The sequence below is a fragment of the Galeopterus variegatus genome, unplaced genomic scaffold (genome assembly GCF_000696425.1).
Source record: "Galeopterus variegatus unplaced genomic scaffold, G_variegatus-3.0.2 Scaffold836, whole genome shotgun sequence".
Taxonomy (NCBI): domain Eukaryota; kingdom Metazoa; phylum Chordata; class Mammalia; order Dermoptera; family Cynocephalidae; genus Galeopterus; species Galeopterus variegatus.
In genome coordinates, this window is record NW_007726947.1 from 453,523 (window position 1) to 479,113 (window position 25,591).

Consider the following 25,591-nt stretch of genomic DNA (forward strand, 5'->3'; position numbering starts at 1 on the left):
AGCCATCCCTATAGCTCACCCAGTGAGCTAACCAGCCATCCCTATATGGGATCCGAACCCGTGGCCTTAGTGTTATCAGCACCGCACTCTACCGAGTGAGCCACGGGCCGGCCCAAGAAAGGTATTTTGAAATTGTGGGATTTAAATAATTACTCTTCTTTATATAATCTTTATCATGTAGATGTACTAATTTGTACAAGTTATGGTGAAAAAGCAAGCAGCATTTGCTGGTTTGGGAGAAAAAAAGTTCCTTAAGGAAAATGTATAAAATGTGAAAAATGGAAGAAAAAAGAAAGTCTGAATATTTACTTTTTGACTTATTATTTGAAAATCATTTTAAACTGATAGAAAAGTTGCGAGAATAATACAAAGAATATCCAGTACGCTTTGTCCAGATTCACCTATTGTGAACATTTTATCCTATTTGCTCTATCATTTCTCCCTCTTCTTTTTCTCTGTACACACACATAGAGTTTTTTTCTCTGAGCCATTTGAGAGTAAGTTGCAGATATTGTGATACTTTAGCCTTAAATACTTCAATGTGTATCTCTTTAGAGTAAGGGTATTTTCTTAAATAACCACAGTATAGTTATCAACTTCAATAAACTTAACATTGTTACTATTCTTTAATCTACCATTGAATTCCGGTCTTGGCAATTGACCTAGCAGTTTCTTCTATAGCATTTCCCTCTCAGTACAATCTAGGATCAGGAATTACCTTTACTTGTCTTTTCTCTTTAATCGCCTCTAGTCTGGAACAGCCTTTCTCTGTCTTCTATGACATTAACATTTTTTGAAGCTTACAGTTCTCCCCTCCTATTTTCTTTTTTTAATTAATAGAGTATATATATATATATATATAATTTTTTTTTTGTCCTTTTTGAGACTGGCCGCACGGCACTCAGCCAGTGAGCGCTGTGAGTGCGCCGGTCATCCCTATATAGGATCCGAACCCGCGGCTGGAGCGCTGCTGTGCTCCCAGTGCCGCACTCTCCCGAGTGCGCCACGGGCTTGGCCCAATAGAGTATATTTTTTAGAGCAGTTTTAGGCTGCAAAATTGAGCAGAAAGTTTAAGAGTTCCCATATACCCCCTTCCATCTTCCCACAAGCTTCACCCACCATCATTTTCCTGTACCAGTGTGGTATATCTATTACATTCAGTGAACCACCATTGACACTCATTATCCACAGAAGTCCACACTTTACCATAGGGTTCACTTTTGGTATTGTGCAGTCTATGGGTTTTGACACCCCCCTCTCCCCCCCGCTTTTTTTTTTTCTTTTTTGGTGGCTGGCTGGCTTGGCAGCTATGGGAATCTGAACCCTTGACCTTAGTCTTACAAAGCCATGCTCTAACCAACTGTGCTAACTGGCCAGCCCTGAATATGGCCATCAGACATATCTGCACTCTTCATCTTGGATAGGTCTGATGTTTCTTTACAATTTTCTTCTGGTTGTCCATAACCTGGTCAGAATAGTACATAAGTGGAATGTCTTTCTCATAGCGTTGCATCTGGTGATACACTATGTCCATAAGCCCTTGTTATTAATGTTAATGTTTTTTCCAGTTCTTTTTTTTTTTTTTTTGGCATCTGGCCCGCACAAGGATGTGAGCCATTACCCTTTGTGTTATTTTTATTTAATTATTTTTCAAAAGATGACTAGTAAGGGGATCTCAACCCTTGGCTTGGTGTTGTCAGCACCACGCTCAGCCAGTGAGCCAACTAGCCATCCCTGTATAGGATCCAAACCCGTGGCCTTGGTGTTATCAGCACTGCACTCTCCCAAGTGAGCCACAGGCCAGCCCTTACCCTTTGTGTTATAACACTGCGCTCTAACTAACTGAGCTAACCCGCCAGTCCTGCTAATGTTAATTTTGATTACTTGGTCAAGATATTGTCCATTTTTTCTACTGTGTAGTTACTGTTATTTTCCTTACCAGATAATCAGCAATCTGTGGGGATATACTTTAAGGCCATACAAATATCCTGCTCCTTATAAAAATTTCCCTCTAAATTTAATATCCATTGTTAATTCTTGCCTGAAACACTCATTAGTATGATGTTACAAAACGGATAATTTTCTACTTTAACACACTCTTCACACTTGCTACTCAACACTTGGCATTCTACTCTAAGCTCCCTTACCCTGTTTATTTATCATTATTTGTATTAGTATGGACTCATGGATTCCTGATTTTTTAATTGTTTATAATTTATTACTGTATTTAATTATTTTGGTGCTCAAATTATCCCAGAGAGGGAGCCCCTGAATGGTTGTTTAAAATTAGTGATGAAAAATAGATGCCATTTTGGTTGGATTTGGCACCTTTAGGTAGAATCAGGCTGCAAGGTTTAGAACGTGTTTTAGAGTAAAGTGTAAAAAAAACCTATTTGTGGATTTTCTCTTGCAGTCTGGAGAAAAAAAGAAGGACGATGAAACAGTTGATAGCCTAGGTATGAATTTCTTTATCTTGTCTTTTGGCCTAAAAAGCAGGGTTGCAAACTTAAATGACTGCGGGAGCCAGGCAAGTAATATGAATGGACTTAGGAGGACTGTGGCAAGTTGGAGAGCATATAGCTTATCTCAGCTGCCTGGCTGTTGCCCAGATCTGGCTGAGTGCTGGCTGTTTTGTGGGAATCTGGTCCTGGTATTTTTGGGCGTTCTTTCCTTGGCCCTTTCCTGTTCCCTGCAACCTGAAGCTGGATATTCAGATTTTTAATCAAGGTTTCTGATTTTTAAACATCGATAACTAATTCACAGTTTAAGAAACTGTGTGGGCCTAACAAAATATGACTGCAGAAACATTGTCAGTTGTAATTCCTGGAATCAAGTAAATGAATTATGTAAGATACCATTGGCCACTTGTGAGTGTTTGCTAGTGGTTTCAGGTGTAACTCTGGTTGATGCTAAAGAGAATATCTATTTCTATGAAAATGAAAACCAGCACCCTTCCCTTAGATCAGAGACTGTGTTTCTTTTCTAGGCCCCCTGGAGAAAGGACAAGTAAAAAATGAGGCTCTGAGAGAATTGAGAGTGGAGCTCAGCAAAAAACACCAAGCTCGGGAACTTGATGGATTTGGCCTTTATCTGTAATTGTTTATAGTAATTTGGAACTTTCTTTTTTTTTTTGTCTTTTTTCGTGACCGGTAATGGGATCACAACCCTCAGTGTCGCGCCCGTACCGCGACTGGCAACGGGATCGCAACCCTTGGTGTCGCGCCCGCACCGCGCTCAACCAGTGAGCGGACCGATCTCTATATGGGATCCGAACCCTTGGTGGGAGCGCCGCACTCTACCAAGTGCGCCACTGGGCTGGCCCAATTTGGAACTTTCTTTTTTGTTGTTGTTATTCTTTTCCTGTGGAACTTTCTATGACATGATTAATTTCTCCTATGGTTGTTTCCTTTCCCAGGTACGGTGTGGTGCTTCGAAAACTCGACTTGGTGAAAGAGGCCATTGATGTGTTTGTGGAGGCTACTCATGTTTTGCCTTTGCATTGGGGAGCCTGGTTAGAACTCTGTAACCTGATCACAGACAAAGAGATGGTAAATTGAGATGAGCTATGTGAAAAAACCTCCATTCCAAGTTTTATGTAATAATGTAGGGGTGGGGGTAGAGTTTTTCTAGACCTTTGGTTATAGCTAACTCTTTACTGCATCTCTAGTCACTTTCACTGTTTTGGAATTTAGTTCTTTATTTGAAAGACTAATGACTATCTCCTGTTAAGAGTTACTGTTGTATTTGCATCCAGTTACAGTAGAATATTTTTTTCATATTCATGTTTTCATATTCAAGTTTTGTTATAACTTGTTTATTTACTAAATGTTATTATAATTTCTCCCTTAATTCCAAAGATGCTATAGGAAAGGTTTCTCTGATATCAAGGATTATATTAAAACATTTTTCAGGCCTCTTCTGAGCTGTCATGGATTCTGTGAAGATTTGGAAATTTATTTATTAGTGAAATAATGTGGGCCGGCCCATGGCTCACTCGGGAGAGTGCGGTGCTGATAACACCAAGGCCCCGGGTTTGGATCCCATATAGGGATGGCCGGTTCACTCACTGGCTGAGCGTGGTGCTGACAACACCAAGTCAAGGGTTAAGATCTCCTTACCGGTCATCTTTAAAAAAAAAAAAAAAAAAAAGAAATAATGTATATGAAATTGCTTTATAAACTGCAATAATTTTATTAGCCATTATTAGATGACATTGACCATAGTATTTATTTTGCTTTTCTTCTGTAGTTAATAGAAGCAACAACACACTTCCTTTTGTTGGGCTCTAAAGAGCCAAAGGCTAGTTGATTTTCCCTAATAATGATTCATGCTACTGCATCTGTGCCTGAAACCTTATCTTTGTTTACTTGTATTCACCTATCTCTAACTGCCTACTAGACTTTCACTGAAAGTTTGTTTTATCTCTGAACTCAAAATATGCAAAACCAAGTTTCTCATCCTGCCTACCAAATTCTCTTTCTTCCTCCCAACTTGATGGACTCTAACCAGTGTCACTGTTTTTCAAGACACCTAGTCTTGACACCTCAGAGTCGTATTTGTCTCTCCTCTTTATCTCTCTTTATCTAGTCAGTCATTAGATATTGCCATGTTACTTTCTTGTATACATCTCCTTTCTCTTGGTTTTCTTTGCCTTCTCAGTTATCATCTCAAATTTGGATTACTTGTAAGTAATAGATAACTTTCTATCTAGGTTTCTCATTTTTACACTTCTGTTTCCAAGCCATTCTGTATATTGCTTCCAAACTTATTCTTAACACACTCATGTCATCGTGTCATTTGCTTTCCAAAAATTTCCAGTGGTTTACTATTGCATCTAATTTTCTGTTGCACCATAGGATCCAGCCTACCAATTCAGTCTTATTTTCCCACTGCATCCCAGTACACACCCTCCCCTCAAATCAAGCTAGTTTCCTCATGCTACTCACCCACACTCATTATGAGTATTTTGTCGCTACTTATGTTGTTACCCTCACCTAGAATGTTGTCTTTCTCTTCCTCTCCCTTTTTCTGTTCAAGTCCTACCATCCTCTAAGACTCATTTCAAATCCTATCTTTTCTTTGAAGCCTTTCCTGACTTGGCCACTTCTCCCTATTGTGCTTATAAGTCATATTCACTTAATTGGATTGCCGTTTGTTCTTTATTAAGTGCTCTAATAAAATTTTAGTGGTAAATTCCTTTAGACAGTGATGTTTCTTGCTGTTCGTTTGGGAGAGAGGTCAAATTATATTAAGTGTGTCCCTCTCTCTCCTGCTGCCAGCTCAAGTTCCTGTCTTTACCAGACACCTGGATGAAAGAGTTTTTCCTGGCTCATATATACACAGAGTTGCAATTGATAGAGGAGGCCCTGCAAAAGTATCAGAATCTCATTGATGTGGGCTTCTCTAAGAGCTCATATATTGTTTCCCAAATTGCAGTTGCCTATCACAATATCAGAGGTAAGTGAATAAGGACAATGAAATATCATAACCTGAGAGCTATACTGTGTTGCTTTCTGAACTATCTATCTTCTTTCTACAGATATTGACAAAGCCCTCTCCATTTTTAATGAGCTAAGGAAACAAGACCCTTACAGGATTGAAAATATGGACACATTCTCCAACCTTCTTTATGTCAGAGTGAGCTGCTTTCCTTGCTTGGGTTTGATTAAGCTCTCTTGTGCTTTAATCTCCCTGGCTGGATTGTCACTCAGTTGCATTAGCTTCAAGAAAAATAATTTAGGAAGTTCTTTTTTTCATGCTTAGATCATCTTTCTCTTTTCTTCCAGAGCATGAAATCTGAGTTGAGTTATCTGGCTCATAACCTCTGTGAGATTGATAAATATCGCGTAGAAACTTGCTGTGTAATTGGTAAGAGATAACTACATTTTTACTTTTAAGATTCATCTTTATTATAAGTGTCACATATGTAAAAATAATAATATCAAATGTCAAAGGTAACAGAATTATATACCATAAAATGTGAAAACTCACTGTAATCCCACCTCTAAGATTGTTTCGTGAACAGGACTCTGGAATATTTTTCTGTGCAAATACTAAAAATGCACATATGTGTGTGTATGTATAGTTTGCTTGTAAAAACTGTGTCATTATACACACTGCTTTGTAACTTTTTTTTAAACTTAATGTTATGTCTTTGCCATCTTTTCATGTTAGTATATTTTGACTTGTGTTATTTTTTTTTTTAAAGATGACCGGTAAGGGGATCTCAACCCTTGGCTTGGTGTTGTCAGCACCACGCTCAGCCAGTGAGCAAACTGGCCATCCCTATATAGGATCCAAACCCGTGGCCTTGGTGTTATCAGCACCGCACTCTACCGAGTGAGCCACAGGCCGGCCCTGACTTGTGTTATTTTTGATGGCTACCTAGCATTTTATTGTATAGATGTATCATCATTTTTATTTAATAATTTTCTATTATATAAGTTGTGGCTATTGTTTGTTAATATAAAAGTTGCTGTTGGAAACATCTTTGTACATGTACATTTATTTTTCCATGCTATGTAACTGTTTCTATGTAATAAGTTCCTAGCAGTGAAGGTCTGGATCAAAGTTGTGTGTTTTAAAGTTGGATATATGCGACTGGTCGGTTAGCTCACTTGGTTAGAGCACAGTGTATAACACCAAGGTCAAGAGTTTGGATCCCTGTACTGGCCAGCCTCCGTCCCCCTCCCCCCCCTAAAAAAAGAGTTGAATATAATTAAAAAGCTTGTAAGAATTTCTAGTCGTATGAAGAGATGAGAGTGCCAGTTTCTGTATATCAGAGTGTCTCAATTTCAGCACTATTGACAGTTTGGGCTGGATAATTTTTTTGTTGGGGACTTCCCTGTGCATTGTAGTTGTTGGCAGTATCTCTGGCCTCAACCCACTAGAATCCTGGTAACCCTCTTCCCCTTGTTGTGACAACTAGAAATATTTCTGGACATTGCCAATGACCCCTTGGGGTCAGAATCACCCTTGGTTGAGAACCATGGCCTTACATACTTGGCCACACTGTGTGGCCTGATAATCAGTTGATATAGACAGATGAATGACCACTCCTGGATAAAAGTAAGTTTGTTTAGTTGTCATTAAAAGTCAAGGTTCCCTGGAGATGGAAGGGAAATATACCCGTTCCTGGGTCTTTGGTCACATTACATCAAGATCATACATTTGTGCCTTTCTAGCTCAGGATGTTGTTAATAAACTGATGGAATTTCAATTCATCAATTATTTAGCAGATATTTCTAGCCCTTGAGGAAGTTATAGTCTAATATGGAAAGTAAGCATTAACACAAAAAATGTAATAAGTTCTAGGGGAACACAGAGAAGTGTAGGAACAAGTGATATTTTCAATATCATGGCATTATGAGTAAACTATAAAGTCCATTTAGGGGAGGGTGGAACTTCAGTTTATTCAGAAAACATCTCTTGAGCATGTACTTTGTGCCAGGCACTGTGCTTTGTGTTGCAGTACCTACCCTAATTGCCTGTTGAGGAAGACCAATATGAAAATTGTAATTCAGTGGGTTGAATGTTATGGTTTAGGTAAATACAAGACATTAAGAGAGTACATAGGAAAGGTATCTGATTCAGACTGAGATTAGGGAAGGCTTCTTGGAGAAGGTGATGCTTAAAGGATGGGAGCAAAAAGAGTTCAAGAAGAGAGGGGAAGGGCTGACTTGGGAAGGCTATCACAGTACAGAGGCATTGAAGTGTGCAACAGACATTGTGCTTGAAATAGTTCAGTATGTCTGAAGCATGGTGTGGGAGGTAGGAATGTACAAACAGGCCAGATCTTGAAGAACCTTTTATACCTTGCTAAAAGTTTGGATTTCATTCTTAAGGCAATAGGAGTCCTCTGAGGGATTTTAACCAGAGTGACTAAAGTTCAGATTTTCATTTTAGAATGATATTTGGAGACAGTTTGCTAGGAGTATTAGAAATGGGCAAGACTAGAGGCAGGACACCACCTAGAAGGCTGTTAACAATAATCTAGTCTAGAGATGATGAGAACCTGAGAGGATGTACTTGCAGGAGGAATGTAGAAAGACAATTGGATTTAGAAGATATTCAGGAAGTAGAACAAACAGGAATTAGTGATTGGGTAACTAGATTGATAACAGTGCTGATAACATGATGAAAAGAAATAGAGATAGGGAGATAATGAACCTATTTTTAACCTATTGACTTGAGGCAAATTAAAGCCAGAGGAGACATACATATGCAGAATTATGATTTAGGAGTTACTTTTATCTTTTGAATTTTAATAATCATTTGAGGCAAGCTCCTTAATGAACTGTTGTTGTTTTGTTTTCTCAGTATATCTGTAATGCCCAGCAAAATTTCTGACATATAGTCAATAAATGTTTGTTGAATTTAGCCCACCTACCTTAAAAATTAAGAACAGGGAACATTAGATGTGACAAAAAAATAGGACTTCAGCCTTTATATTATATAGCCAGGTTAGTGGCAGTGAAAGGAGAAAGAACGATGGAGAGAAAGAAAGGAAATTGATGACCTGAGAGAGAATGAAACAACCTTAGAGTGATAGCAAGAATCTCCTACTTGTTTAGTCCTTGCTTCTTCTGCTCTTATGTTTTAATGTGAATTGCTTTCTTCTGTACTTTTCAGGAGTCCCAATCTCTCTCTGAGAGGCAGCATTGTGTGTGTGTGTGTGTGTGTGTGCGCGTGCGTGCGTGCGTACTATAGTAGTAGCCCAGTTAAGATTTGGATTCTGGAGCCAGACTACATTTTAATGTGAATTGCTTTCTTCTGTACTTTTCAGGAGTCCCAATCTCTCTCTGAGAGGCAGCATTGTGTGTGTGTGCGTGTGTGTGTGCACGTGCGTGCGTGCGTACTATAGTAGTAGCCCAGTTAAGATTTGGATTCTGGAGCCAGACTACTCAAGTTTAAATCCTGGTTCTGATACTAACTAGCTGTGTAACCCTTGGACAAGTTGCCTAACCACTCTATGCTTTAGTTATTATTCTCTCATCCATAAAGAGAATAATAGTAGGACCTTCCCTCATGTAGTTGTAAAGATGAAATAAATTAATACATATAAAGCACTTATAATGTAAGTTACCTGGTACATTGTAATCATTCAGTATGTTTTAGCTGTTCCAGCTGGTTAAAAAATCTTGTCTACTTAATCTTTGCCCAGAACTTACCCGTTCTGCCTTCCTTAACAAACATCTCCTTTGTCATCCTGACTTCTTTAGCAACTACGGCTTATGCCCTTGCTTTTTCTACCACTACCCTACTTCTTCTCCTACTCTATTACAAAAGCTCACCTTTGGGCACTCTCCCTAGAGCCTGTTTACTCTTCTACCTCTGAGTCTGAGTCAGTGGCAGGAGCAAAGATAAAGCCCTACATCTTGCTTTTTTCCAGATGAACATGAAATTGAGTTTGAACTTAAATAATCAGGTATGGGGTACAGATGGTTGATATAATTGATTTCACCTGAATCAAACTAAACAGCTGGATCTAGAGAGATTAAAAAAAAAATATAGAGAGAGGTTTTGTTAGTTGGCCATTTTACTAAATATAATTTCTCTGCAATTAGCTCTTTTCACTTGACAGCATATCATAATCTCTGGAAGTTAGTACATATACATACATCTAAATCTATCTTTACTTGGTTTATTTATGCACATACAATTTATATATAAAGGAAAAAATTTTAAAGTACAGGGGCTTTTTTTGCTTGCTGCACCTTCCCCCTTTAGGTTACTTGTGTTAACATGTTCTCATACTACGTCAAAATATATATAAACATATGCAGGGTTTAATGGGCTGTTTGATTTACAAAAATAGGATTATATTTTCTGTATTTATATAAGTATTTTATATATTTTTTATATGTATATATTTTTACTTTTTTCACTCAACAATACCTTGTGAAAACCTCCCCAAGTCTTTTATTTTATAAAAAATAGTTTAAAAAGATATAGCTTTATTGAGGCATAATGTACATACCATAATATTCTCCAATTTTAAGTCTACAGTTCAGTGAGTTTTTGTAAATGTATACAGTCTTGTAACCATTGCCATAATCCATGTTAGAATACTCCATCACCCCAAAAATTCCCTTGTGTCTATTTGCAGTCAGTCCCATTCCCCTCCCCCAGCAACTATTGCTATGCCTTCTATCTGTATAGTTTCCCTATTCTAGGAATTTCATATAAATGGAATCTTGCAATATTTAGCCTTATCATGTGGCTTCTTTCAGTTAGCATGTTTTTGAGGTTCATCCATGTTGTAGCATGTATCAGTAGTTCTTTTTATTGCTAAGCATTATTCCATTGTTTGGATATACCACCTTTTGTTTATCCATTCACCAGCTGATGGAAGACAGATGGCTTTATACTCTTTCTTCAAATAAAATCTTTCTTTTTTTTTTTTTTTTTTTCCTTTTTTTTGTTTTGTCTTTTTTCGTGTCCAGCAACGGATCGCAACCCTCAGTGTCGCGCCCGTACCGGGCCAGGACCGGCAATGGGATCGCAACCCTCGGTGTTGCTCCCGCACCTCGCTCAGCCAGTGAGCGGGAACCGGTCTGCATGTGGGATCCGAACCCTCGGCGGGAGCGCCACCGCGCTCCCAAGCGGCGCACTGTAGCAGTGCGCCACCAGGCTGGCCCCCAAATAAAATCTTTCACAGAATCCTGAAATGTTTCACTTGCCCTTTTCAAGACCAATAAGAATAGAACTGCTTTGATTCTTGCGGGAGAGGGAAGCTCAGAGTCTACCTTTTTAACCCTTGAGATACCACCTCCTTAGAAACCTATGCTCCAAGGAATATAGTTGGAAAGCTCCTGATCCAAAGCATACTGTAGAAATTCCCTGTCCTTTATTAAGAAAATGTGTATATAAATGCTACATCCAGATGAGGTAAAATCAAGAAAAACTTGAAGTTGTTTGGTTATCCTTTTTTTTTTAATTTAAAATTTTTATTTTTATATTTTTTTTAAAGATGACCGGTAAGAGGATCTTAACCCTTGACTTGGTGTTATCAGCACCGCACTCTCCCAAGTGAGCCACGGGCCGGCCCCATTTTTTTTTTAAACCAGAATGTGTGATAGATGAAATATATTTCCCAAGGGAATGATGATATTCTCCTTGTGTACAATTTGGCTTGCCAGGACTTTAGAGGGAATGGTTTATGGTTTCATGCCCAGTTGGTGGAATGCTGTTTTAGTGGACTTATGTTTTTACGTGTCTAGTCATTCATATTTTTGTCTGTCTGTTTTTTAATAAGGCAATTATTATAGTTTACGTTCTCAACATGAGAAAGCAGCCTTATATTTCCAGAGAGCCCTGAAATTGAATCCTCGATATCTTGGGGCCTGGACACTGATGGGACATGAGTACATGGAAATGAAGAACACATCTGCTGCTATCCAGGCTTATAGGTGAGCTCTAGTTGGTGAGTGAGTTGCAGCGTATTCCTGTCATGTTAAGGGCCTCTACTGAGCCTACAAGTTGCTGACCTTGATTCTGCCCTCTTACCAATCAGTCTTTTCCATTTTTAGACATGCCATTGAGGTCAACAAGCGGGACTACAGAGCTTGGTATGGCCTTGGGCAGACCTATGAAATCCTGAAGATGCCATTTTACTGTCTTTATTATTATAGACGGGCCCACCAGCTTCGGTAAGTCCGGTCACTTGACCATGTGTTTGATATGGGAAGGTCTGATAACTTTTCTTTCTCTTTTGATAGCTGCTGACAAATCACAGTGAATGGTTTTGATTCTTGGAGACTTGAGTTTAAATTTGCTAAATGCTGTTTGGTCATTTTTATTTAGTGTATTTCATTAATGGGTTAATAGCATAATTATGAATATAAAGTTATCTAATTATATGAAGCATTAGATTAAAGAACAGTAGTTACATAGATTTGAAATAGTGGTGAAACTGTGGTCGTGCTGGTTCCACAGAGAGAACTTCAGTTATCAATAAAGTCTTTGCTCAGACTGCCTATTTCTCTTCTTTCTCAGGCCCAATGATTCTCGTATGCTGGTTGCTTTAGGAGAATGTTATGAAAAACTCAATCAACTAGTGGAAGCCAAAAAGGTACCTGAAATTGGGTCCTGGAGAATTTTAGTTGAAATTTGCTGCTTAGATGAAAGTTGGGCTATCCGTGCTGTAATTTTTCCTTTAGTCTGATCTATGTACATAGGAAAATCTGAATATCTATAGTTGCATAGGCTAAAAGCAAAGCTCGGCCAAGATCATCAGTGGAAATGTCAGTGGGTAGCCTGGACTTGTCAGAACTAGTAAAAATGACTTGCATTCTGCAAATCTGAACTTCTGGGAGGCTTGCAGTGCCTTAGCCTTTATGTGATTAGTCATGGCTCCTGGGGCAATGGTCAAAGTGACCAGTTTATTTTTTTGACAGTGTTATTGGAGAGCTTACGCCGTGGGAGATGTGGAGAAAATGGCTCTGGTGAAACTGGCAAAGTGAGTGAAAGGAGTGAAATGCTATTGATATTACTGTTGGCTTCTCTGGGATGGTGGGTCCTGCATGCTCTAGAGCCTCCCATCCATCCATCATCCTGCATGAGTGTAGGAATGTAGCAATGTTATGAAAGCTGGTCTAGGAATTTAGCCATCTTGACTCTAGAGAATGCCACTTCTCTTCCAATGGAGAATTGCTTTCCTGGTAGGCAAGAAATCAAGAATGAATTGAAGAAGGAAATGACATTTTTGTGTCAGAGCATCTAGGAAAACTAAGTATTGATCTCCTGCTAAGGGCTAGAAAAATTAGGAATAACTCAGAAGTAGTGGGTAAAGAGGTTCGTAAATCCAATTTTATTCCTGCCAATTTTTTTCTGTACTCTTAGAAAAATATCCGTTGCCTGGTATCTTTTTAAAATCTCACTCTGGGCATTACCAGAGAATTTTTGCAAGGATCTAGCTTAAGTATTTACTAACTCTTCCTGCATAACTAGTAGCAGAGTAATGAGTCTAAGCTTTGATAACAGTAATCATCACATTTGATGGGCACTAATACTGTTCTAGGTTCCACTGTTTCATTTGTCAAAATTTGTACTTGTCTACATATTGTCATTTTTTTTGGTCTTAGTCATGTGCTTTTACATTTTTTCACTAACTTGCTTTGAGACCTGATTTGTACTTAAGGACCAATTTCTTTTGTAGGCTTCATGAACAATTGACTGAGTCAGAACAGGCTGCCCAGTGTTACATCAAGTATATCCAAGATATCTATTCCTGTGGGGTATGTTTCATATCATGACAATTGTGTTGCTGATTTTATTCTTATCACCTCAGTCATTCCTGCTTTCCCTTTCTAGGAAATAGTGGAACACCTGGAGGAAAGCACTGCTTTCCGCTACCTGGCTCAGTACTATTTTAAGTGCAAGCTGTGGGATGAAGCGTCAACTTGTGCCCAAAAGTGTTGTGCATTCAATGATGTGAGTATCAGTCCTTTAATAAAAGGTTTGGATTTTAGGCTAGAACATATAACGTTTACCATGATCTGGGAGTAGAAGGTGGACAAGAATGTAAGTGGAAAGTCTACCTTGATCTGTGGAACTTGTACTTTTTTTTTTTTTAAACAAGTTACAGTTATATATCAGTATCTTAATAACCTGTTTTTGAGAACAGCCTTGGACATATTTTGAAAAAATTGTCTGGCTTTGTTTCAGACCCGGGAAGAAGGTAAGGCCTTGCTCCGGCAAATCCTACAACTTCGGAACCAAGGCGAGACTCCCACCACCGAGATTCCTGCTCCCTTTTTCCTCCCTGCTTCACTCTCTGCTAACAACACTCCCACACGCAGAGTTTCTCCACTCAATTTGTCTTCTGTCACACCGTAGTTGGATACTTTCAAGGCAGCACATTACTAGATTCATATTAAGCCTTACCTCTATGTCAAGAATGGCCACATGTCTTCTTCCAAGGACCTCAGCTCTTGTTTCTATAGATGGAAACAGCTCCTGGGGGACAGTTTATGTAATCACCTCCAGAGGCAGACTGACAGAATGCTGGCAGGAATAGACATTGTCTTTTGCCAGTTAGAAGCACTTCTATCTCCCTTCTGTTCAGAGTGGCTATAGATCTTGGCCTCCTTCCCGGAGACATTTACCCCTGTCCCACCCTGCCAAAAAAAAAAGAAGCATCCCTTTACAGCACTTTAGCATAGGCAATGCTACAGGAACCAAGTTTTAATGCTGCTGGGAATGGGAGAGAAGCAAGGAAAGGAGAAAAGCTTGCCACTCTACCGTCTGCTAGCAGTAGGGGCACTAAGTATTCTAGGAAGAGGTCGGGGCACTGGATAGAAATGACCTCATTTTGGATTTGCTGAGCATGGCTCCAATTCTGATGTCAGAGATTAGGTTTAAATGGAGTGGAGCTATACATTTGTTCTTACTCTAGGGAGACATTCTTCTAAAACAGTTTTGAGAGGGAGTCTTCTAAAAGCTTTCAAATTTTAAATTGGAAATAACATACTATAGTTGAATTATAGAAGGGCAAAAAGAATTTCAGTGAGTGTAGAACTGCTGAAGGCCTTTAATGAAGGAAATAAAAAAGGCTGGCTATAGCGATAGCTGTACCCCTAACCAAAGCAAAGCGAGGAAACAGGATTATAGATAATCCTGTTCATGGACATTTGGAAATAACTTTTGTGACTATATGGAGAAGAATAAACTCACTTTAAGCCGGTCTGTTTTAATAAACTTTTAATGTAATTGTGTGCTCCCCTTCCCCCCATCTCCAACAAAATTCTTTTTTCTTTTTTCCTCCTTTGTCTAGACAAGGTAAAGGGAACCATCTTGTGGTGCTCTTAGAGAGTTTCAGGCCTGTGCTTTTGTGTTCAGTAGGAGGTAATATGCTATAATGTCTGCTGTAATGAATTTGTACAGTGGATGCTATAGGTCATTCTGAACTCTGGGTCTAGCCTTCATTCTTGTTCCTAGAACACGTTTGTTACCTATTCACTTCCAAATATATGACACTTCACTTTATATTAAAGAATGTTTAGAATAACTAATTCTGCTTAATTTTTTTAACCTTCTTAGGCTAGCTGTATATTAGTTACTGGTCTCCACTGCCATTTCTGTACATGGTTCCCATAAGCCAGAATGTTGTTTGATTCTCATATTTTCTGCCCCTTTTATAATTTGTTTTAATGACTTTGCTAAATATGGAACTCAATAAAAATGTGAATAATATCTTTATTTAACTTTTTTGTGTGCATAGAAATGATATAAGTAAAAAAACCCATGCGATTAGTGATTATAATACAAAAGGGAAAAAAACAACTAGTATCTGAGTATTGCATTCCGGTTAGGAAGTAAAAAAACCCATGAGATTAGTGATTATAATACAAAAGGGAAAAAAACAACTAGTATCTGAGTATTGCATTCCGGTTAGGTGGTAAAGGTTTTTTTCATGGCTGGCCGGTACTGGATCTAGGATCTGAACCCATCACCTTGGTGTTATAAGGCTATGGTAAAGCTTTAAGAGACCTATCTCTTAAGCTGAGCAACTGATGCACCTCAGGGCAATGAGTGCTTTCTCTCCTTCTCCACAGCCTTAGTATTTTTTGCCAAAAGGCCCAGATTTGAGTAAAGGTGAATGCCGTGAGCGCAGGATCCGTACATAAGGGCTGCAGTCCCTTGAACTTTGGCAGGTGGGTGTTCGGGGAAGTAAGTTTCGAAGGAATGGTTTCTTCCCTGGGGGTTGCTGGTTTGGCTGCTGGTTTTCCTGGTTAGCCCCAAGACGCTTTTTGGCAGAAGAAGCCTGGCCTTGGAGTTTTAGGACAGTATGATATTGCTCAGCAATGCATGCTGCCTTCTTCCGAAGGTCCAGTTTCACTAGCATCATGTTATTCTGCAGCTCAGCCAGGGTCTGGTCCTAAGGAAGATGATAAAGTTATAGGAAAAATGTCTCTGGTATATTAGAGGGACTAAAGAACAAGGTAATACATGCCATCCATTACTAGTTACTAACAACAGTTTCTTCAAAGATTAACTCTTTAAGGTCAGAGCTTATAATTAAATAGGGGTATTTTCTTTGAGAGCCAAACATAAGCAGTACTGAATAGGAGGATATTTTCTAACACATATGGTAGTATGAACTTGAATAAGTTTAACTTCCAAGAGCCTCAGTCCCTAGGTATCAAATTAAATGCCATATTCAGTTTAAGGTGTACATTTTTCTTTAACATCGGTTTTTTGTTTTTTTTTTTTTTTTAAAGATGACTGGTAAGGGGATCTTAACCCTTGAATTGGTGTTGTCAGCACCACACTCTCCCGAGTGAGCCACTGGTCAGCCCTTCTTTTATATATATATATATATATATATATATATATTTTTTTTTTTTTTTAAAAAAGATGACCGGTAAGGGGATCTCAACCCTTGGCTTGGTGTTGTCAGCACCACGCTCAGCCAGTGAGCTAACCGGCCATCCCTATATAGGATCCGAACCCGTGGCCTTGGTGTTATCAGCACCTCACTCTACCGAGTGAGCCACGGGCCGGCCTATATATTTTTTTTTTTAAAGATGACTGGTATGGGGATCTCAACCCTTAGCTTGGTGTTGTCAGCACCACGCTCAGCCAGTGAGCTAACCGGCCATCCCTATATAGGATCCGAACCCGTGGCCTTGGTGTTATCAGCACCTCACTCTACCGAGTGAGCCACGGGCCGGCCTATATATTTTTTTTTTTAAAGATGACTGGTATGGGGATCTCAACCCTTAGCTTGGTGTTGTCAGCACCACGCTCAGCCAGTGAGCAAACCGGCCATCCCTATATAGGATCTGAACCTGTGGCCTTGGTGTTATCAGCACCGCACTCTACCGAGTGAGCCACGGGCCGGCCTCCTTCTTTAATATTTTAACATCTCTGGAATCAGGATGCATCTTATTGATGAGAAATGTCACAGCTTAAATGTCTTTTTCTTTTCTTTTCTTTTTTTTTTTTTTTGTCATTTTTTTGGAGACCGGCTGCACCGCGCTCAGCCAGTGAGCGTTGTGAGCGCACCGGTCATCCCTATATAGGATCCGAACCCGCGGCGGGAGCGCTGCTGCGCTCCCAGCACCCGCACTCTCCCGAGTGCGCCAGAGGCTCGGCCCTTAAATGTCTTTTTCTTAGTAGAACATAAAATAATGGTTTCTTATAATCAGTGGCATCTTAGATGAAATATGATATTATCTACCTCTAGGGTTGTTAGGACAGAGAAAATGCCTACAAATTACTTAGCATAGTGCTTGGTAATTAGCAAATGCTTAACAAAGAATAGTTATTTATTTTTTTGGTGGCTCTCTGGTATGGGGATCTGAACCCTTGACTGTGGTGTTATAACATTGCTCTAACCAATTTAGCTAACCAGCCAGACCAAAGAATAGTTATTTCTATTTTGCAAGGAAAAGAAGCTCTCCCCACTCTAAGTTCAACATAAAAATCTTTACCTTTCTCTCTTGTCTCTCATTCCCCTTCTCAAATACAACACACAGGAGTGGGCTGGTAGGAAATGAGGGGGTACAAAGCTGCCCTAACCTGTTTGATTAAGATGTCATCACAAGTGGTCAAGGCTTGACGAAGTTTTCCTGCCCCAGTGCTGTGGCAACAGGCTCTTTCTGCTGACTGGAGAGACTCACCGAGTTTCTGAAGCTCTGTCCGTAGCAGCCTTATATTCTGAAAAAGGAGGAGTAGGAATCAGATTGTGGCTAAAATCAACCAGGATAATGATCTGGAGGAATGATCAGGTAGCGCATTTGAAGAAAAGTAAAATTAGGAAGGCTAGTCAGCTGAATGAAGTAGTAGTCTCTAGGACTGCACAAAAAATATCTTGTCCTCCCATGAACCAGGGACAAAGCGTGTTGGATGTTGGAAATTGCCTGAGGAAAGAGCTTTGGTAACAGAAAGATAATTACCTTCTGGCCCTCCTCTAACTTCTTGTCCACATCAGTGGTGAAGGGCTTGGCTGAGGGTGGTGGTTCTAACATTTTCTGATACTTCTGCAGCTCTGAGGGAAGGAAACAGGAAACAAATATGTGGGTTTTCTAGGTTTGAACTTACCTCTTTAACTGAGTTAGCAGTAGCCTGCAGGGCTGGCTGGGTGGCTCAGTTGGTTACAGCACAGTGTTATAACACCAAAATCAAGGGTTCAGATCCCCATTACCGGCCAGCTGCCAAAACAAAACCCAGAAGCTTGCAGCAAATATAAAAAGTGAGGCCATGTGCATCCTAGAGTGAAAGGTCAGGGGGCAAGTAGCTTGAACTGAGGAAATTATGTTGGAGTCAGAGGCCTGGGTTTATTTTTATTTTTTATTGAGATACAGATCCTTTATTCAGAGATACTCTTCCTTTGCAATTCTGAGTCTGTAATTTTATTTTTTTAGTTTTATTTTTTAAAAAGATGACCGATAAGGGGATCCAAACCCATGGCCTTGGTGTTATCAGCACCACGCTCTGCCAAGTGAGCTACGGGCCAGCCCTGAGTCTGTAATTTTAAATAAGACCAGGCCTATATCTCACTGAGCATCATATTTCATTTAAATATTTAAATAGTGAAGAAGGAAGAGAGAATGATATAGAATTTATGCATTCAAAATATGTAAAGTTTATGTTTTTGAATTATGTCAATAATACCATGAGCAAATGAGTGCTTTCCTCAGGGGTTCCAGGAAAGGAACTGGAGGCTGAGGAAGGGCATAATTTGTGCTCCTCTTCCGCTACTTTATCCACAGCCCCAACATCCTTCCCCTCCCCCAAGGCCTGGGTTTATATCACTCTTCCTTGAACCACTGTTATGCTTCCTCCCTTCTCTCCTTCCTCACCTTCAGTGGTAGAGTTGAGCTCTGCTTTGCACTGTTGTAGTTCAGCTTTGACCTCTTGGAGCTGCTGGGTGGAGGCAGAAGCTGCCAACCTTGATGACCGCCTTAGGGATAATTGAGACCCTGACTGTTGATGGGCCACTGGCTGCTTTTTGGCTTCCTGCAAGAAAGCTTCTAGTTCTTCAATCTTTTCATCCCGCTCCTAAGAGGGAAGTAGAAAGCAAAATTCTGTCCAGAGTCAGACAAATACTGCAGGAGCAGATAACTGAACAAATGAACAAAACTCTTCCTAATACTTAGGCTTTGAAAGCCTGTTAGCACTTATTCCATTTCCGGGCCAACTAAACTCCTAAACAATTCACCAAATATAGATTAAAGCACTAAGGGGAATAGAGAAAAGTGACTTATATATTACTGCCCTTATCAGAGTTTATAAAATCTGTTTACTTCAGGCAAGCTAGTGATATAAATCTCAGCAGCTAGTTAGGGTTTGGTTCAGGTCAACTCACCTGAATCTCTTCTTGGTAAAAACTTGTCAGTGACTCCTTAAGGATCTTTAGTTTCTCTTCATACATTTCCTCCAGTAGTTCCTTTTGAGTGTCCAAATGCTCACTGTCAGAAAGCGGAGAAAAGAGAAGTGAAGATTCTGAGGAGTGAACTTGGAGGAGATATCTTGAGGCACAACTCCATCCCAATCCCTACTTCCCTCCCTATGTCCCAGGTGACAGAGCAAGAGGGGTCACTCAACCAGTACCTGCACCACTGTTCCCGTTGTTGCATCTGCTCCACCATCTCATTACAAATTTCATCACGGAGCTGCATCTCTAGCTGTAACTTTTCCTGTCTTTCTTTCAAAAGCAGTGCTTTCATGGCTTCTACCACCTGTAAGAGCTCCTAAGAGGGACACATCATCAGATGCCCATGCTCCAAACAAGCACAAGGCCACCTGGAAAGCAGCACAGAAAATGTGTAATCATTAAAATGCTGCACCAAATCTTTCTTATATTCTCACCTCCTTGCCATACATGGAGATATCAGCTTCATTTTCAATGTCATCATCAAGGCCTGGGTCTGCCTTAGCCCCTTTCTCTAAGGCAGGCGATGCCCGAAGACTGTGTTCCTTGATGAATGAATGCAGGGATGGGAATCCCAGTTGCATAGGTGGAGCATGCACAAGCTAGAGGTGGAAAAAATTTTAACTTACTCCATAACTAGCTACTAGTCCCTAGTAGCTTTCTTAAACTTACTACCCAAAGTGAGCACAACCATCACACCTACAGTTTCTCACCTGGCTGGCAATGGCTGAGAACTTAGCCACATGAAGAGTCTCATCATAGGTAGATGCACAGGGATTCACATTGACAATCATGCAGGAACGGCCTCGGCCGGTAAAGAAGCCTTGGAACACTCGAGTCAACTTGCTGTCACGGAAGGGAACCAGATTCTGCTTTGACCTGACAGAGAATCAGAGATAATAGAGCTGTAAACAGAACTCCAGACCTTTGGGTATCCCAGCACTGTTCCCAGTGGTGATCAGAAAGTCTCAGCAAACAGCAGAGCCAGGCCATCCAAGCCCACAGCTTACAGTCAAAAGAGCTCACCGGTTCTGCTGGTTTTGGCGCAGGGCAGCAATACAGCGGCCCAGGGTGTGCAGTGAAGTATTAATGTTTCCTGCTTCCTTTAGCCGTTCACCACTCTTCTGATCTTTGCAGCGCTCTGAGCCAGCCAGATCACAGAGTGACAGCCTAGAATAATGAATAGGATCTTACATAAGGACCTCCTATGTTATGAGACTTCCAGCCCTTCTATAGTTCTGGAGACGGTAGGGCCCACCAAGAATCTCTGTACCTGGGAAGGAAAACAACTAATTCCACTGAGGACCTCCTCCCTGCTTACCCAAATACCATTTATGGCCAAGAAGCCCAAATTTCTAAATGGAAAAACTTACTCACTGATCTTGGGGACTATATCCCCTTCCCCCTGAAGGTGCAGGATCCGGATTGAGAAGATGCTGTGACTAGAAGTTAAGAAACAGAAAAAAGTCACTGCATATCTTTCATGACCAGGTAGAGGACTAATGTTTCCCAGAGCACACTGAAGGATTTATTCTTATAACCCACTCACCTGCGGCTGGAGTTCTGGTTCTGGTGAGTGCTTGCAAAGCTCTGGTTCTTACGACCCACTTTCAGGAGTTTCCAGGCTTCCTCAGCATCTTGAACGTGAATCCAATTGAGATCTGAGGCCAAAGGAAAGAAGGGCATGAGAGAGGAACACCTAACTCTTTTCCCAGTCTTTCCTCAAGTCTCCTTCAGGCTTCCTGCTAGCCTCCCCTACATTCCCATACCTTTCACATAGGGATTGCCATTTTGATCTTCACACAGTCGCAGAGTCTGCCTCTTGCGCTGCTGGCTAGGTGGTTCTAACAAGTCGTAAAGCAGTTCATTGTAGATCTCAAAGAAAGAGATCCAGATGGAGAAGCGAATGTCTGTTGGAACACTTACTGGCGCAGTATCTGGTTGTGCCCATCGGTGACTCATTTCTGGGGAAGAAGCCAATGTATAGGGCATCAATCCTAGAGCATTCCATCTTCCTCTTTGGCCTGGAGGGGCCTCAGAAGGTGGGACTTGGCTACAACCACTGGTCTGCACCCCTGGCAGCCACTGGGAACAGGGAGTGGGCTCCTACAGTTATTTGGCACAGAGTCCAGTTATGGTACATACCATCCAGTTGACTAATGCTGGTAAGCTGACTGTTGGAAGAAAGCCCAGCAATACCACTGTCAAAGCTGGTGCTGGTACCCATCCGATTTTCAATGTAAACACTCTTTTTCAAGGAGGTGGACAGCTCCTCCTAGAAGGGCAAGGGAGAAGGTAAGTACAAAACTTTCCTGAGATTTGTACCACCTGCCCTTGCCTCCATGGATACCAACACTTCACCTCTTGTAGGCCTCCATTTAGTAGGGACAGTTTCTTCATTTCCTCTTGTCGGATCTGCTTGCTGTCCAGCCAGATTACCTCATTGGAGAGCAAGGGCTTCAGATCAGGTGTTGGATGAAGCTGGCCTTGCAGGCTATTGAAGATCAGAGCTAGGGACCGGGGCAGGATCCCTCCATCCTTAATGGTACCTGGAGGTATATGAAAGACGGACAGCTGAGGCAAATATCTTTTCCCCCCTAACTCAGAGCACCAAAAGGTAAAGACAATACCATTACAGGCCAATCAGCAATCTTTGAAGCCTTATTACTCACCTTGAATTGTGTGGGTTTTCCCTGAGTTGGTGACTCCATATGTATAGATGAGCCAGTTCTGCCCTCTGAGTACATCCTTTACCATCTCCTTCACGGTCAGGTTGAAGAAAGATGCCTGTCCCACTTCTGGCCCAAAGATCTAGAGACAGACCCAGTTTCTCAAAGTCCCATCCTTCATCTTCCACTTGCCTCCTATGCAGAGCCAGCAGACGTATCCCTTTCTGGGTGGTTGCCTCTGGAGACCACTCAAGCAGCTTCTCTCCACAGTGCTGCCAGCTGTTCCCTAAGCACTGAGGACTCAACCATTTTCTGCTAGTCCATTTTTCATCCAAATCAACAAAAATGAACTCATGTTTCTCTTCATATCGCACAAATCTTTTGCCTTTTACAAATCAACAAATATCTAAGGAATGCTATGCACTAAGCCTGATGCTGCACACACAATGGGGCAATATGATGTTCCCAAGCATGGGCTTTGGGTATGGATGGATTATATCCAAGTCCTAACTCTATCACTAATTAGCTAGGTGGTTTCAGCAACATTATCTTCAATATTTCCTTGTCAGGAAAAGAGGCAATAAAGAAAATAATATCAGAATTGTTGGGAATTAATGCACATAAATTACTTGGCACATTGAGTAGCACTTAACTAGAGCCCCCCAAATTGTAGATGTGTCAAGTAGAGAAGCTTTCCTTTTAAAGAGGGAATAAAGTTGCCTTTACATGTTGGTCTCTTGTTCACAGACCAGTACTTCCATACCTGGGAAAAGGTGAACCTGTGGGTGGCTTGGCCAATTCCTCGCTCGTTGTTCTTCAGGGCAAAGGAGTCCTTGGGTGCTTGTAAAACAAGGGTCTCCACATTCTCAATATGGACACAACCCTGAGAAGGGAGAAAATACAGTTGTCACAGAAGGGAACATTCCTGGGCACTTCTTTTGTAATTCATCGTTCTACCTTAAATCCTCCCTGCTCAGATACTCACCTGATCCTCCTGTCGTTCCAACTCTGAAGGTAACAAGGGCCTGACCCTCAGGTATACTTTCACCTTCTCTGTATTGTCCTCAGATGGAACCTGTGGCAGAATCCCAGCCCGAAACCACAGATTAATCTCAGCAGCTACCACTGAGCAAATGGGCAAACAAAGCACAATTCCTAGGAATCATACACCGCTCCATTCCACCTCAAGTGTTTCTGTGCAGCTACTCATTGGTTCCACAATCGTTCCAACACACATGAATTTTTTTACTACTTTGTTACCCTTCCCTGTCTCATCATTATCCTACAAACTTGGCTTGCTACAATGGTGCTCTGAGTTAGAATTGGTTGACTGGTATGTAAATCAGCATGTGATACTACAGCAAAGCACAGCAGTTAAGCACCTGGGAGGCAGACTTTAAAGAGCACCTGAATTTGAGTTCCATTTCCACCATTTAGTAACTATGAGACCTTGAACAAGTTCTTTAAATTCTTTTTGCCTTGATTTCCTTATCTGTAGAAGGGGGCTAATAATAGCACTCATCTCATTCATTCATTCAACAGATATTTAGAGAGGGCTTACTATAGCCAGGAACTCTAGGAGGCTCTGGTAGTCCACAGTGAGAGATAACATCAAAAACCCTGTTCTCATGGAACTTTACAAGTTTCTAAGAGGAACTCTTATTCCAATAGAAAGGAATAAGAGGACAAACGTGATAATGTATATTAATGTTTAGCATAGGGCCTAGTAAAGTGGTTCTCAACCAGGACCATTTCACACACAAGAGACATTTAGCAATGTCTGGAGACATTTTTTTGGTTGTCACAAGTGGGAAGGTATTACTGAGAAGAGGCCAGGAATGCTGTTAAACATCTTAATATGCACAGGACACCCCCTACAACATAGAATTATCTGGCCTAAATGCCGATAATGCTGCAGCTGAGAAGCTCTAGCCTAGCAGAAAGAAAGGCTCAATAAATGGAAGGCATAGTCGATATTATTAATACCAGAATGCACATTCCACCTACTTAATACCAGCATGAATGACCTTGTGCAATTTATTTATTTTATTTTATTTTATTATTATTATTATTTTTTTTTACAAAGATGACCGGTAAGGGGATCTTAACCCTTGACTTGGTGTTGTCAGCACCACGCTCAACGAGGACAAGCATCAGGTAAAGGAGGTGGGGAGTGGCTTGGCAGCAGAAAGAGATAGAGGGAAGTAATGAGGTTAAAGACGGGATCCGAACCCGTGGCCTTGGTGTTATCATCACCGCACTCTCCCGAGTGAGCCACGGGCCGGCCCTTGTGCAATTTATTTAACACTACTGGACCTTATGATGAAGGAGAGATAACTATTATCCTTCCTTCAGAGATAAACTGAGAGCATGCACTTGAGGGTATTTCACCAATGCAATGCAAATAATAGTTCTCATGGACACACAACTCTACATTTTTTCTTGACATGCCCTTAATTTTGACTTGATCTCTCAGACAGACCTTCAGGATTGCAGGTCTTTAACCTCATTACTTCCCTCTATCTCTTTCTGCTCCCAAGCCACTCCCCACCTCCTTTACCTGATGCTTGTCCTCCAGGGAGGTGGAGATGACAGAGCAGTCTGATAACAAGTCCTTGCGTATTACAGACCCCAAATCTGCAGCTGTGGACTCAAACATGGGGGAGACTACGACGTCCTCATCAGACAGCAAGCCCGCTGGCGGAGAAAGGATTCCTTGCGACATGACAGCAGGGGCAGCAGATGTCTAAAAAGAGACAAGAAGGGGTAGGGAGAACTTTAAGTGACAGAAGGGGCTATGAATTCTAGGTAAGAAGCAATTCCTTTGCCTCAGGACACCCGGTCCCTGAGCTGATACTGCCCTTTCCCTCCAGTTGTCGGCAAAGGAGAAGGGGAAGAGAAGAGTTAATCATTTAATCCAGTCTGAGGCTGCCTATCCGAACCGGAACACGAATGAACAGATATCTGGTTCCAAAAGCAGAAGGCCACGCTTCAAGTAGGGTGCCTCGCCCGCCAGTGCGGTGGAAGTGGTGTCAGTATCCCTACTAGGCTCCTTCCTCAAGCTCACCCCAAGGCCCACCGTGAGAACAGTTAGCAAGAGAAAAAGAGATGGCTGCAACTCCGCCTTCTGAAAGCCTATTCCGTGCGGGCAAGAACTGGTAACCGGGCTCCAGCCCAGCCGCAAGCTCACCCGAACACGCGACACTGGGTCCTCCTCCGCTACGGGCTCACTCACAACCAGGAGCCGAACCTGCGCTTTCGCAGCCGGAGAGAACAACCCTGCCCACAAGGTACACCTTTGTTACAAATATTTTAAATTACGCGTTGCGTTCGTTCGGCCAATCAGATAGCGAAGCCTGCGGCTACCAATCAGCGTAAGGAAAGGGAGCTGATGAGGCTGGGAGGCGGTTTGCCTTGGCCTGACCTCTCAACCCTAGTGTGGGTCCGGGTTACCAACTGTCGCGAATTCGGCGCGGTTTCGCCGGGGATTCTACCCACGTAACCCTTTCCTGGGAGCCTAGCCATTTCTTTCCTAAGAAGC

General features: G+C 41.3%; 2 protein-coding genes across 3 annotated transcripts in view; one reads left to right on the plus strand and one right to left on the minus strand.

The window, feature by feature from the left end:
• CDC23 (cell division cycle 23) overlaps positions 1-15,204 on the plus strand; it is a 27,887-nt gene extending 12,683 nt beyond the window's left edge. For both annotated transcript variants that reach the window (XM_008572796.1, XM_008572795.1), the window contains exons 4-16: positions 2,414-2,456; positions 2,987-3,092; positions 3,416-3,548; positions 5,280-5,457; positions 5,540-5,637; positions 5,787-5,868; positions 11,258-11,411; positions 11,532-11,651; positions 11,998-12,073; positions 12,399-12,460; positions 13,160-13,238; positions 13,315-13,434; positions 13,669-15,204. In XM_008572796.1, coding sequence (XP_008571018.1) covers positions 2,414-2,456; positions 2,987-3,092; positions 3,416-3,548; positions 5,280-5,457; positions 5,540-5,637; positions 5,787-5,868; positions 11,258-11,411; positions 11,532-11,651; positions 11,998-12,073; positions 12,399-12,460; positions 13,160-13,238; positions 13,315-13,434; positions 13,669-13,839 — 1,422 coding nt within the window. In that variant the 3' untranslated portion in view covers positions 13,840-15,204. The remainder of the gene's footprint in view (positions 1-2,413; positions 2,457-2,986; positions 3,093-3,415; positions 3,549-5,279; positions 5,458-5,539; positions 5,638-5,786; positions 5,869-11,257; positions 11,412-11,531; positions 11,652-11,997; positions 12,074-12,398; positions 12,461-13,159; positions 13,239-13,314; positions 13,435-13,668) is intronic.
• A 147-nt stretch (positions 15,205-15,351) lies between these two features.
• Positions 15,352-25,292, minus strand: KIF20A (kinesin family member 20A). Its single transcript, XM_008572799.1, has 19 exons — positions 25,241-25,292; positions 24,611-24,796; positions 23,036-23,125; positions 22,814-22,933; positions 22,054-22,192; positions 21,743-21,930; positions 21,527-21,656; positions 21,151-21,345; positions 20,931-21,042; positions 20,755-20,823; positions 20,408-20,551; positions 20,095-20,260; positions 19,819-19,983; positions 19,561-19,700; positions 19,316-19,418; positions 18,810-19,008; positions 17,904-17,995; positions 17,527-17,664; positions 15,352-15,880 (listed from the first exon to the last, which is right to left on the minus strand). The coding sequence occupies exons 2-19, from the start codon at positions 24,773-24,775 to the stop codon at positions 15,560-15,562; spliced, it is 2,676 nt and encodes an 891-aa protein (XP_008571021.1). The 5' UTR covers positions 24,776-24,796; positions 25,241-25,292; the 3' UTR covers positions 15,352-15,559.
• Positions 25,293-25,591: the final 299 nt, after the last annotated feature.